The sequence below is a fragment of the Gopherus evgoodei genome, chromosome 9 (genome assembly GCF_007399415.2).
Source record: "Gopherus evgoodei ecotype Sinaloan lineage chromosome 9, rGopEvg1_v1.p, whole genome shotgun sequence".
NCBI lineage: Eukaryota > Metazoa > Chordata > Testudines > Testudinidae > Gopherus > Gopherus evgoodei.
Genome location: NC_044330.1, coordinates 59,659,927 through 59,672,216, shown reverse-complemented (window position 1 = coordinate 59,672,216; position 12,290 = coordinate 59,659,927). Strand labels below are relative to the sequence as shown.

Genomic DNA, 12,290 nt, shown 5'->3' with positions numbered 1-12,290 from the left:
TTCTTAGCAAGCTTTTACCACCTCAGATAGATAGATTCACATGTTCACAATCAACTGATCAATCATAATCATCAGCGGATCTGTCAGCATGTGTGTATTGTATGAAGTGGTAAGAAGTCTCATTATGATGCATCTTAATCCAGAATGACTAATCATGTTATTACAGATAACTTAGTAATAAAATTTTAAAAACTCATGCAGTGGGTATTAGGAAATGTACAGGGTGTATTAGGGCAGGTATTGACTAGAACTGACACAAGGGTGTGACATTTGGGTGACCAGGGAGGAAAGGGGCATTTGTAAACACCTTATAGATGGATCTGTACAACCAGTGCTAATTTTTTCCTTCTTGAATGCAGAGCTTCAGAGGTCCAAAGCCACAAGTCACCTATGTCTGGCATTTTCACTCGGTACAAGAAGGCGGTGTTTGTGGAATATACTGATTCCTCGTTCACGCAAACTAAGCCCAAACCAGCCTGGATGGGTAAAGAGAATGATTGTTATCTATAGGCTAATGATTTATAGCTTTATATACATCTAATGGTCTTTATTTATATTAGATAGTATGGTGAGGAGAATGGTACAGGAACCTAGACAGATATAGTTTTAACTGGGGATATATTATATCATATACTACAATGATGAAGATAGATAGATTACCTTTTATCCCAAAGAATCCCAAAGCCCCTTACAAATTATACATAGTGATCACTTCATCCACCATCAAAATGCAGCCATCTATTGCAAAATATAGTAATGACTTGTAATGCACTGCAGCATTAGTTTTGCGACATACCAGCAAGTTAGGCATGATAAGGCAATGGGAAAGAAATTACCCAGGGAACCAAGCTACCCTCTGAACAACACGAACCTGGTACAAAAAGGAGATGCAGTATTTTCTCAACTCAATTTTCCTTGGTCCAAGTCAATATTTCCACTTTTTTCCCCCTGCATAGTAACATTTCTGAGCTTCTACAACTTTCAGTTGCTTAAAAAGAAACAATTCTTTTAAATTTTAAGATGTTTATTTCTTAGTGAAAAAATAAATTTCTTCCTCTGCAACTGATATGGTTTTTGCTCATCCTTAGCATGATGGACAAGCTTGGCAAGAAATCTATTCACATGCCATGTCTCGCTGGGTGCAGTGTTACTGTAACTGTGTTGGGTCACCCAGCTTATCTTCCTCATATCTTTCTGGAGTCTTTTGGGGTCTTTTTTGACACAATATAGGTTGAAGTCAGTGACATGTAGCCTCTAAGGTTATTAAAAGTGCTCAATAATTTGAAGCCTCTTCAAGCACATTGCTAAATTATATTCCCTTTACAGCTGTGCTGATATTGCTGTTATTTTAGAGCGTGTTTTTTTTCTTTAAGGAAAACCGCACAATGTTTATTTTCAGATAATATTTTTCTAGCTCCAGAGGACAAGTGGGATTTTGTTTCCTTTGTACTTGGGGGTCATTATCCAGGGTTAAAATCTTCAAAAAGCTCCAGTCCCATTTTCAGAACTGAGTTAAGCACTTAGGAGTCTAAGGGTCTGTGCACACTGCAATCAGAGGTGCTACTGCAGCTCAGGTAGGCATAGTCAAACTAGATTTGGTCTAGCTAGCTCAAACACCAATAGCAGTGACACCACAGCTGTGTGGCTATAAAAGCCATCGTGCAGCTCTGGATATGTATCAGGCAACTAGTCGGTACTGCTGCAACATCACTGCTGTTGGCAGCCAAGCTGGCTAGATTACAACTAGCTTGGATATGTCTACACATGCTGAATCACACATCCAATTGCAGTGGAGACAGACCCTAAGTCTGATTGAAAGTCTATGGGACTTAGGCTCCTAAGCCGGGTGCTTTTGAAAATTTTACCCTGCATCTGAGCTTTATATACTTTTTAAGAGCACAACCCCTTCAGTACCCTCTCAGAGCCACAAGGATCACCCTCAATTTGCTTTTTATTTCTTCAGTCTCCATAAACACCTCAGGATGCTGTGACACATGCTCTGGCTCTGAAAGGCTGCACATGGCTTCCTGCCAGTGTCCTCCCCCTCACATGGCCTTAGTAACTAGGGAAGATTTATACCACATCATCCTAATTGACCCCTGCCTGTTGGGACAGTTTGGCCTGGGACCTGCAGAGTAACTCACATTCTGCTCATGACATGTTCACTCATAGACTAATGAGACTGGTTTTGCTTCAACAGCACGTTATGCCGCTGTAGTAGCATCATAGAGTCCAAGGCCAGAAGGGACCACCAGATCATCTAGTCTGAGCTCCTGCATAGCACAGGCCACCATTCCACCCAGCACCGACACACTACACAGAATGTCCATCTGGACACTGTACAGAACTGGAGGCTGCAGGAGGGGGGTTCTCTCTCTGCTCCCCAGGGTATCCTGTTCAATTCTGCCTGAAGAGCTCCGATGACTCCATGATGCCTCCATGATAAGGTTATGATGAGTCACCTGTGATAGTAGGGACTGGACTTGATGATTCAAGCGGTCTCTTCTCCAGTTCTATGTTCCTAGACCTCCCAGTGTGACGTCCCCCACCCCCATACCTCTGGCTATTTCTCCAATTATCAAGCACCACACACTCCTCGGCCTCTATTGTCCCTCTCCAGGATATGATCTACACCCCTTGTGTCTCTGTTTTTAGCTCAGCGGGTTGTATGTACAGCAGTTGCCCTTCAGTGTTCTTGCTCTTTCAGGTCTCCTGGGCCCCACCATCCGAGCTGAAGTCTATGACACGGTGGTTGTTACCTTTAAGAATCTGGCTTCCCGCCCTTTCAGCCTCCATGCTGTGGGTGTGACATACTGGAAAGCATCAGAGGGTAAGTGTGCCCTCTTATCTCTGGCTCTGCTAAAGCTCACACAGTGCTTGTTTGCGGAAGGGCAGAGATATGGGAGCAGGGAGCTGAAGAATATCGTGCTGCATTCAGAGCTAAATGGAAAAGCAAACTTTTTGCCCCCGTTTTCCCATCATAAATCTCATTCTCATGGATGCATTAAAAACAGACAACAGCCAAACTCCACCTTGCCACCCAGCGAGATTCCTGGTGGCAGGGAAGAGGGCAAGAGAGAGAGCATTGTCATATTTTTAACTCCTGGTGGGTGTTCAGAGACCACTAATTAGGGCCATAGGCAGGTGGGTTGGATAGATAGATGGATAGGTGATTGAATGGTTAAGGGAAATTATTACAGGATTTCTAGTGCACCAGTTTGAAATCAGCAAAAGTCAAACAGAAACTGTCCATCCAGTAACAAGCTGGTTTAAACTAAACAAGTATTCAGTAATGAACTAACCCATTACTTGGCTATTTAACATTGATCTTCTGCAACAGGAGTACTTGTGGCACCTTAAAGATTGAGGCCATGGCTACACTGGCGCTTTACAGCGCTGCAACTTTCGCGCTCAGGGGTCTGAAAAAAACACCCCCCTGAGAGCTGCAAGATACAGCGCTGTAAAGCCTCAGTGTAAACAGTGCTGCAGCGCTGGGAGCACGGCTCCCAGCGCTGCAAGCTACACCCGTAGAGGATGTGGAGTACGTGCAGCGCTGGGAGAGCTCTCTCCAAGCGGTGGCGCTGCGACCACACTCGAAACTTCAAAGCGCTGCCGTGCAAGTGTAGCCATACCCTAACAAATTTATTTGAGCATAAGCTTTCATGGGCTATAGCCCACTTCATCAGATGCATAGAATGGAACATATAGTGAGGAGATATATATACATACAGAGAACATGAAAAGGTGGGAGTTGCCCAACCAACTCTAAGTGGCTAATTAATTAAGACAAACTGTTGTCAGCAAAAAAACTTTTGTAGCGATAATCAAGATAGCCCATTTAAGACAGTTTGACAAGAAGCTGTGAGGATACTTAACATGGGGAAACAGATTCAATGTGTGTAATGGCTCAGCCATTCCCAGTCTCCAGCCCATCATCAAAGATCTACAACCTATCCTGAAAGATGATCCCTCACTCTCATAGATCTTGGGAGACGGACCTGTCCTCGCTTACAGACAGCCCCCCAACCTGAAGCAAATACTCACTAGCAACCACATACCGCAGAACAAAAACACGAACCCAGGAACCTTGCAACAAAGCCCGATGCCAACTCTGTCCACATATCTATTCAAGTGACACCATCATAGGACCTAATCGCATCAGCCATGCCATCAGGGGCTCATTCACCTGCACATCTACCAATGTGATATATGCCATCATGTGCCAGCAATGCCCCTCTCCCATGTACATTGGCCAAATCGGAAAGTCTCTATGCAAAAGAATAAATGGACACAAATCTGACATCAGGAATCATAACATTCAAAAACCAGTAGGAGAACACTTCAACCTGTCTGGCCATTCAGTAACATTTAAAGGTGGCTGGCAATTTTGTAACAGAAAAGCTTCAGAAACAGACTCCAGGGAGAAACTACTGAACTTGAATTGATATGCAAACTAAATACAATCAACTTAGGCTTAAATAGAGAATGAGATGAGGTAGGGGCTGCCCAGACTGTTTTTAAAAATGATGATAATAAAACAAAGGGCAGTCGTGTGATGACAGGTCATTGGTGCAGTGGATATGGGGTCAGCAGTGACAAATGGGCTACTCTTTGTGCTTTAGGGGCAGGGTATAAGGATGAGACCAGCCAGGCTGAGAAAGAAGATGATGAGGTGGATCCTGGTAACACCCACACGTATGTCTGGGAAATACTAGAAGACCAAGGACCAACAGAGTTTGACTCGTCATGTTTGACCTCATCCTACTTCTCTTACACTGACAGTGTGAAAGACATCAACTCTGGCTTAATCGGAGCCTTGCTTGTCTGCAGGCCAGGTGAGGAGCATGGGGAATTGGAAAAGTCAGTGGGTCGTTTAATCCAATCAACTGTTTAGTATTTGGTCTTGACTGAAAAGAAATCTGGAATCTTCCTTAAACTGAGTATGAAGCAAAGGCAGGACCCCTGGGAGGAACAGAATCTGTTGTGGACTGACAGATTTTCTGGTTGATACGTTTTCCAAAGGGTGCCTTCATCCATTCCCAGTCCAGAAAATTAACACCCTTTCGAGTGCCATGCTGGAAATAACTTGGTCGTCTGTTTCCCTCAAAGAATTTCTAGTATTTCCCAGAGATTCCAAAGCAGTTAATGAGGCAATTCAGAGTGTGAATGTTTGTCCACCTTTTTAAATGCTTTCACCTATGCCATGATTATTCAGGTGCTTTTTCACGCAGATAAGTTGATTTTGTAAGACCAAATACAGATGAGGCCATGCCAGCATGGATTTATAGATCACACACAGATGATGCAGGATGTGTAGTACCAAGCCAAATTTAGGATACTCTTGTCTATTCTATGCACGATCCTTTTGCCAGAATGGCGATTGACTAAAACTTGGTTCCCAATATACCTGAAGTGCATAGGAGCAAAAAGTGATTTCAACATAGCACAGACCTAGATAAGACGGGCTATTTCAGGTGATTAAATAAAATCCTGTATGGCACAAGAGAGAGTCAGGACAGGACATATTGAACTCTTCCTTCAGTACCTAGTCCAGGGAGCCTTTGTGGCAGCCTTTGCTTTCCCCCTAGCAGCCTTTCTCCTTAGGATCACCAGGCCACAGCATGGGCTCTTCAGGTAAGGGGACTTCCTTATCACTCCATGCACTGGACAAAGACCATGAGCAGTGGCAGGCAAGAATTGGGCTCCCTCCTGAGTACCCCTCCCAGATCAGCAATGACAGCATAAACCCACGCAAGCGCCAGCAATAACTTTGTTACCTCCAAGAGGCTGAACAAAAGATCTCCAGGAGAAGACTGAGATACAACACTGCCATTGCTGTTTCTTTAACAGTGGCATCACCTCTCTCTCTACTCTTGCTCGTAGGAGCCCTGACCAAAGACGGAACCCAGAGCACGTTGCAAGAATTCGTGCTGCTCTTCTCCGTGATTGATGAAGGTAAGTACATGATATGAGGGTGGCCAGATCCTGTATCCTGGCTTTAGGGTAGTCAGATTCTGCTGGTTGGGAGAGTTTGTGCCACATCTGGAATATTACAAACAAAGCCAGCCGAACGCACCTTAGAGTAGCTGGAGTTCACTGTCTGGGTGTTTCTTTCTTTGATGTATTTATTTGCTTTTAGGCTGGCAGAAGGTGCTGGAAGGGTGGCCCTGGAGAACAAAGTCTCTGTTTTTGATTGGCTGCAGAGCTGCCTCCTGAGCTGACTCTGAACACAGTTGGTGTGTTGACACTGCAGTCAGAGGTGTAACCAGAACTACCTTTGATCTAATAAGCAATGAATCCACAGCAGCGCAGGCTTGCTGGTCAAGCACATACCCAGGGTCCTTAGTGAGGTTGGACAGCCCAAGCTGCTACCCTGGCAGTTGTGGATTCACTGCTATCATTACCTGAGCTAGCTAGACCAAAGCTAGCGTGGGTCTGTATCCCTATGCTATAGTCCCACCTCTGACTGTAGTCTAGATTCCCCACTCTGCCAGCCAGAGGAGTGAGACACCAGGACTGGGATTTGAAATCTGGTCTCCTGCATCAGCTCTGGAAGATAATCTCCAACTGGCCACGAGGTTCAACGTATGGGCCACTGGTTTTATTCTCAGAGGCAGGACCCTCGTGCTCTAACTCACTTGATGATGTCCAGGTGCAAAGAATTTTTGCCGGCCCTTGACATTCCCCTAGCATATGGAAAAAACAGCCTTCAGACTACAGGGTAGTCAAACCCATAGAGGAAATCTAGTTTGTGATGAGAATAACTAGTGCTGAGCAACCTCAACTCCTATTGACTTCAGTGGGAATAGAGAGTACTCGACACTTTGCAAAGGGAACTGAGCACCTCTCAGGATCAGCCCCTTACTAACACAGATACCCCCGCCTCTCTCTCTCTGTCTCTCTCTCTATCCCAATACACCCCCTCTATCTATCTATCTATCTATCTAATGCCATACATCCTTGTGATAAATGAAGGCGGGGTAGCTCTTTTGTGGACCCAGTTAAATATAAAATCCCTCTCAGTAGCTGTTCTCTACTTGCTTTACCTGTAAAGGATTAAAAGTCACACTGCAATGCATAAGTAAAAGGAAGTGAGTGGGGACCTGGCCAAAAAGGCCAAAGGGAAGGCTACAACTTTTAAAAATTGAAACAAGACTCTCCTTTTGTCTGTCTGTTGTTATTCTTGGGGAGAAGCAGACAGGGAGCAACGATGCTGTAAGAAGCTTTGGGCCAGGTGTGAAAAATCATGAGTATCATACCTAGACACTACTCATCTAAAACCCCAGATATGTAAGTAGATTAGGAAATGTCTAGAAAGACGCAATTAGGTTTATCCCTTTTATTTTTTATGGCTTGTGGATTCCTCTGTGCTAACCCCAGGTGCTTTTGTTTTGCTTGTAACCTTTAAGCTGGACCTCAAGGGAGCTATTTTTAATGCTTAATTCTTGTATTTGCTCGTTTTAAATCTAGCAGTAGCCTGAGTTTTCAGATGTATTTTCTTTCTTTCTTTTTTAATAAAATATACGTTTTTTAAGAACAGGTTTGGAGTTCTGGGTCTTAAGAGGTTTTTGCATGGTTTTTTTTATTAGCTGGTGGCAACAACTGATTTTCTTTGTATTTCTTTCTCAGCTCTTCCCCAAAGGAGGGTGTGAAAGAGCTTAAGGGTACCCCACAGGAAGGAATTCGCAAGTGCGCCTTCCTGGGTTCTCAGAGAAATTTTGCACTTGGGTGGTTTACCAATCCAAGGTCAGAAAAAAAGCTGTAAACTTGTGAGTTTAATACCAGCCTGGAGTGGCCAGTATTAATTTTAGAGTCCTTGTGGGCCCCCACCTTCTGCACTCGAAGTGCCAGAGCGGGGAATCAGCCTTGACAATTCTATCTATCGCCACAGATCCCTCCCTGCCATACACTGCCTCTATGTAATCTAACTAGCTAGCTATCTCAGGGAACTGGAATGCACACATCATCACAATATCCCAAGTGCTAAGGACCTGACCAGGGCCAGCTTTAGGTCTATTCCACCGAATCAGGCCCGGCGCATAAGAGGGCCCCACGCACAGTGAGAATCCCTTCCCTAGCTAGAGGCTCCTTTTTAATTTTTACTCACCCGGCAGCCCTCCGGGTCTTCGGCAGCACTTCGACAGTGGAGTACTTGGCTCGCTCCGGGTCTTCGGTGGCACTTCGGTGGCGGGTCCTTCAGTGCGGCCGAAGACCTGGAGTAAGTGAAGGACCTGCTGCCAAAGACTCGGAGCACCGCTCAGTGAGTACAAGCCCTACGTGTTATTTTTTTGTTGTTTTGTTTTTTTAAAGTCATCTCTGCCGGGGCCCCGTCGAAACTGTTTGAATTGGGCCCCGCACTTCCTAAAGCCGGCCCTGGCTCTGACCCAGCAAAGTACATGGATACATGCTTAACTTTAACTTGTCCCGCTGACCGAACATGCTGCAAGTTATGCATGTCCTTGAGTTGCTTTGCTGCATCGAGGCCTCGCTGATTAGCATCCAGAACAACAGTGCATAGGTGCTGTGCTGCACTTACTCCAAATATACCGAAGGCAGAGCTCTGAAGGAGCCCTGTCCTTCACAGAAACATGCTGGGCCCAGGACATCCACCCAAACAGGATAAATCAATCAGAATAAAAAAAAAATGTTTGACCAGCAGCCTGATTGTGGCCTGGAAAGGCCTGGCAGCATGGCCTGGAACCCCCAGTTCAGGAGAATGAACGGTCAGGGGACTGAGTCCCAGCATGAGGGGCTTTCACCCAAGAGCGCACTGCTGCCCACTCCAGGATTGCAAGGCTCCAGACGCTAAAGCCTCAGCAGATCACACACTATGAATTGCATTTGGCTAAACACTCTCCCAGCTGAACTTCTTTGTTTCTCTCTCCAGGGAAGAGCTGGTACCCAGAGCCCAACCACACAGGAACTCCTCGGCCCTTGGCTCAGCTGCACGCTATCAACGGCTATATCAATGGCTCTCTGCCCGGTACTGGAGGCTGAGGAGTGGGGGAAGGGAAAGGTGGATGAGGGAGAAGGGGGGGTCTAGGAGTAGTGCAGGAGGGAGGGCTTGGCTACACTCGAAACTTCAAAGCGCTGCCGCGGGAGCGCTTTGAAGTGTGAGTATGGTCGCAGCGCCAGCGCTGGGAGAGAGCTCTCCAAGCGCTGCATGAACTCCACCTTCTCATGGGGATTAGCTTGCAGAACTGGTAGCTGTGCTCTCAGCGCTGTGGCACTGTTTACACTGGCACTTTACAGAGCTGTATCTTGCAGCGCTCAGGGGTGTGTTTTTTTCACACCCCTTAACAAGAAAGTTTCAGTGCTGTAAAACGCCAGTGTAGCCAAGGCCGGAGATTGCTTACAGTGGCACAACAGGGTTATAGGGACACCTGAAGAGAACTGGAAGCCAAGAAAAAATTCCTGAGATTGAGATCTGCTAGGCTCTGGATTAGCCTCCCTAGGGATCCCTTTCTCTCACCTTTGTCTGTCTTGTTTATTTAGCATGGAGCTCTCCAGAGCAGGGACTGTCTCCTACTAGATATGTGCACAGAGTGTAGCACACTGGGCCCTGTTTTTAGCCTTTCCATACCATACTAATGAATGGGTGGCAGGCTCAGCACTGGGGATCACTAACACTAGAGTAGAGGGACCATTGAGGAAATATAGCTGGGGACAATCCAGCAAGGGACCAGGGCTGGAGTAGACAGCACATCTGGATTCCATCTTGAAGGGCCCTGTCACACTCCCATGATAGTCAGCGGCAAAGTGCCCAAGTGTCTTTACCGATGCAGAGTCAAGAATAGTACCCCAAAAGTCTCCCCAAGGAAAAAGCAGGGGGAGAAGTGAAGAGGAACAGCAAGTGTTTCCAGATGGAGAGCCTTTTCCATCCCTAATTCCTATGGGCCAGAACTTGAAGTCCCTAATCTGGGCCTGACCCCATCTCCCATTAAAGTCAATGGCAAAACTCCCATTCACTTCAGGATCAGTCCCTCTTTTTTTGCTCAGTCCTTACTCCCCTGGCCCAGATGCTGAGAGGTGCTGAGCATCTGCAGTCCCCAACAGAAGTCAGAGATCCTGGCATGACAGGTTCCCAGAGCTTAGCACCTGTCAGAGTTTGGCCCATTGGTGTCTCTGGGTGGATTGGAGGCTATAGCTGTGTGATTCTATGAGCTGTTCTCTCATTGGTGCATTTCCCCTCCCTTCCTGGCAGATCTCCAGTTGTGCCAGAAAAGACCAGTCCATTGGCATGTCATTGGGCTGGGTACTGCCCCGGAAGTACACTCTATTTTCTTTGAGGGCCACACATTCTTGGTGAGGAGCCACCGGCACGCAACCTTAGAAATCTCACCAGCCACCTTCCTCACGGCTCAGACCATGCCCACCACCAGCGGCAGGTTCCTAATGTTTTGTCAGATCCCAGCCCACCAGCAAGGTAATATCTACCAGCCATCAGGCTCAGAGGGGTCAGGAGAGAGAGGATGGGCTGGAATCAGAGACGTGTGAGGTGACACGACTCACAGCTCCCTCATGCTCAGTTAGACTTGCCTAGACCTAGTCACATCCCTTCTATTGATCTGCAAGGGGGTCTAAGCTTGGTGTAATTGGCACACTGAGGAGCTGAAAGCAGGAGTGGGGCTATTTAACTTACGCCTTTTCATAGGCACCAACTCCATGGTTGCTCTGGGGCTGGAGCACCGATTGAAAAAAAAAGGTGCTCAGCACCCAGCGGCAGCTCCACCGATCAGCTCCTCTCCCTCCCCTGACCCAGCGCTTCCTGCCCACTGAGGATCAGCTGTTCAGCGGCATGCAGGAGGCACTGGGGGGGAGGAGAATGAGCAGGGGCAGGAAGAGGTGGGGCGGAACAGAGTGGAAAGAGGCGGGGTGGGAGTGGGGCTTGGGGGAAGAGGTGGAGGTGGGGCTGGGCCTGGAGTGGAGCAGGAGCAGTGTTGAGCACCCCCTGGGAACTCAGGAAGTCGGCACCTCTGCACCTTCTTATCCCTGCCTCCTGCTTTCTTGCTACTGTCCTCTCTTCCAGCCATTAAACTTGTGATATTTGCCATCTTGGACTCCTTTAGGCCTGGGGGAAACTCAAAACTTCTGCTGTTGGTTACAAATTGATGAGTGGATGTGTGAGTCAGGAAATAAGCACATCTTAGGAAGTCTAACAGGCTGTAAATTTAAGCAGTCTCCTCTCCCTTACACTGGATAAATCAGGAGTAAGTCCATGAATGCCAGTGGTATTATACCAGTATAGTACAAGTGTAAGAGGAGGGAGAATTACTGAGCCTACTTGGAATTATTTAGCATCATCTCTGAATTTGGTCTAGAATCTTTCCCAGATTTGTTTTTTCCTGTTATTTCAAGAAGCAAAAAGAACAACACAAATTTCTCCAGAAGGCTGCAGCAATTAATTGGAAGCTAACCCAGGACTCAATGTAGAGTTTGTGTTATAGAGCTCCTTAAACGATCATTGGTATAATTAATTCTGTCTTTGCAGAGGTAATGGCTCCCATTTGGCTGCACTGGAGTCTGTTGTCTGTACATTTGTCTTAAGTCATCTATGTCTACATACATATAAATCCCTGCCCTCATCTACTAACCTAATTCCTCTCCTAATCACTCTCCTCATCTGTCTCTCCACCTCAACCTACTTACCAAGACAGATACAATATGGCTAGATAGCTGTATGTCTATCTGAGGCAGAGGCAGATAAACTGGGGATACTAGTGAAACAACATCCAGAGCTGTGAATGAGACAGACAGACATTGATCTTTCTGCCTGGCCCATTTGAATTCAGCTGGCATGGAAGCATACATCAGTGTGAAAGTCTGCCTGGAAGAGCCCAAGAAGAAGATGAGGTTGGCCACAGATGCACCGTATGAAGACTATTATGATGACAGCTATGATCTGGACAACACTGTGATTATGTTTGATGAGAGTGACTCTCCCCCCTCGATTGGCGCACGTGCTTTCGCCAAGCAGGCTCCTATGACCTGGACTCATTACATTGCAGCTGAGGAGGTGGATTGGGACTATGCCCCAATAACGCCCACTTATCTTGACAGGTGAGAGCATGTTAGCATGGCCAGGGAATGGGGTGAGTACAGGCTTGGCCAGCTGTTCCATTTCCCCCCTCTGAGTTTTCTTTCTTTTCCTCAAATCACCATGAAGCCTCAACAAGACCCTTTCCATTAGCAGCTTACTTCTTCCTCATTACATTGAGGAGTTAGGCTCAGGACAAGAAGAGAGTGGGCTAAGTTCTTCTCTCAGGTATACCTGCACAACCTCAGCGGAG

At 46.6% G+C, this 12,290-nt stretch overlaps 1 protein-coding gene across 2 annotated transcripts in view; it reads left to right on the top strand.

Annotated features, from left to right (window-relative positions):
- F8 (coagulation factor VIII) overlaps positions 1–12,290 on the top strand; it is a 72,758-nt gene that overhangs the window by 9,474 nt on the left and 50,994 nt on the right. For both annotated transcript variants that reach the window (XM_030575762.1, XM_030575761.1), the window contains exons 2-8: positions 360–484; positions 2,708–2,830; positions 4,623–4,835; positions 5,884–5,955; positions 8,888–8,983; positions 10,205–10,426; positions 11,793–12,060. In XM_030575762.1, the coding sequence (XP_030431622.1) occupies positions 360–484; positions 2,708–2,830; positions 4,623–4,835; positions 5,884–5,955; positions 8,888–8,983; positions 10,205–10,426; positions 11,793–12,060 (1,119 nt within the window). The remainder of the gene's footprint in view (positions 1–359; positions 485–2,707; positions 2,831–4,622; positions 4,836–5,883; positions 5,956–8,887; positions 8,984–10,204; positions 10,427–11,792; positions 12,061–12,290) is intronic.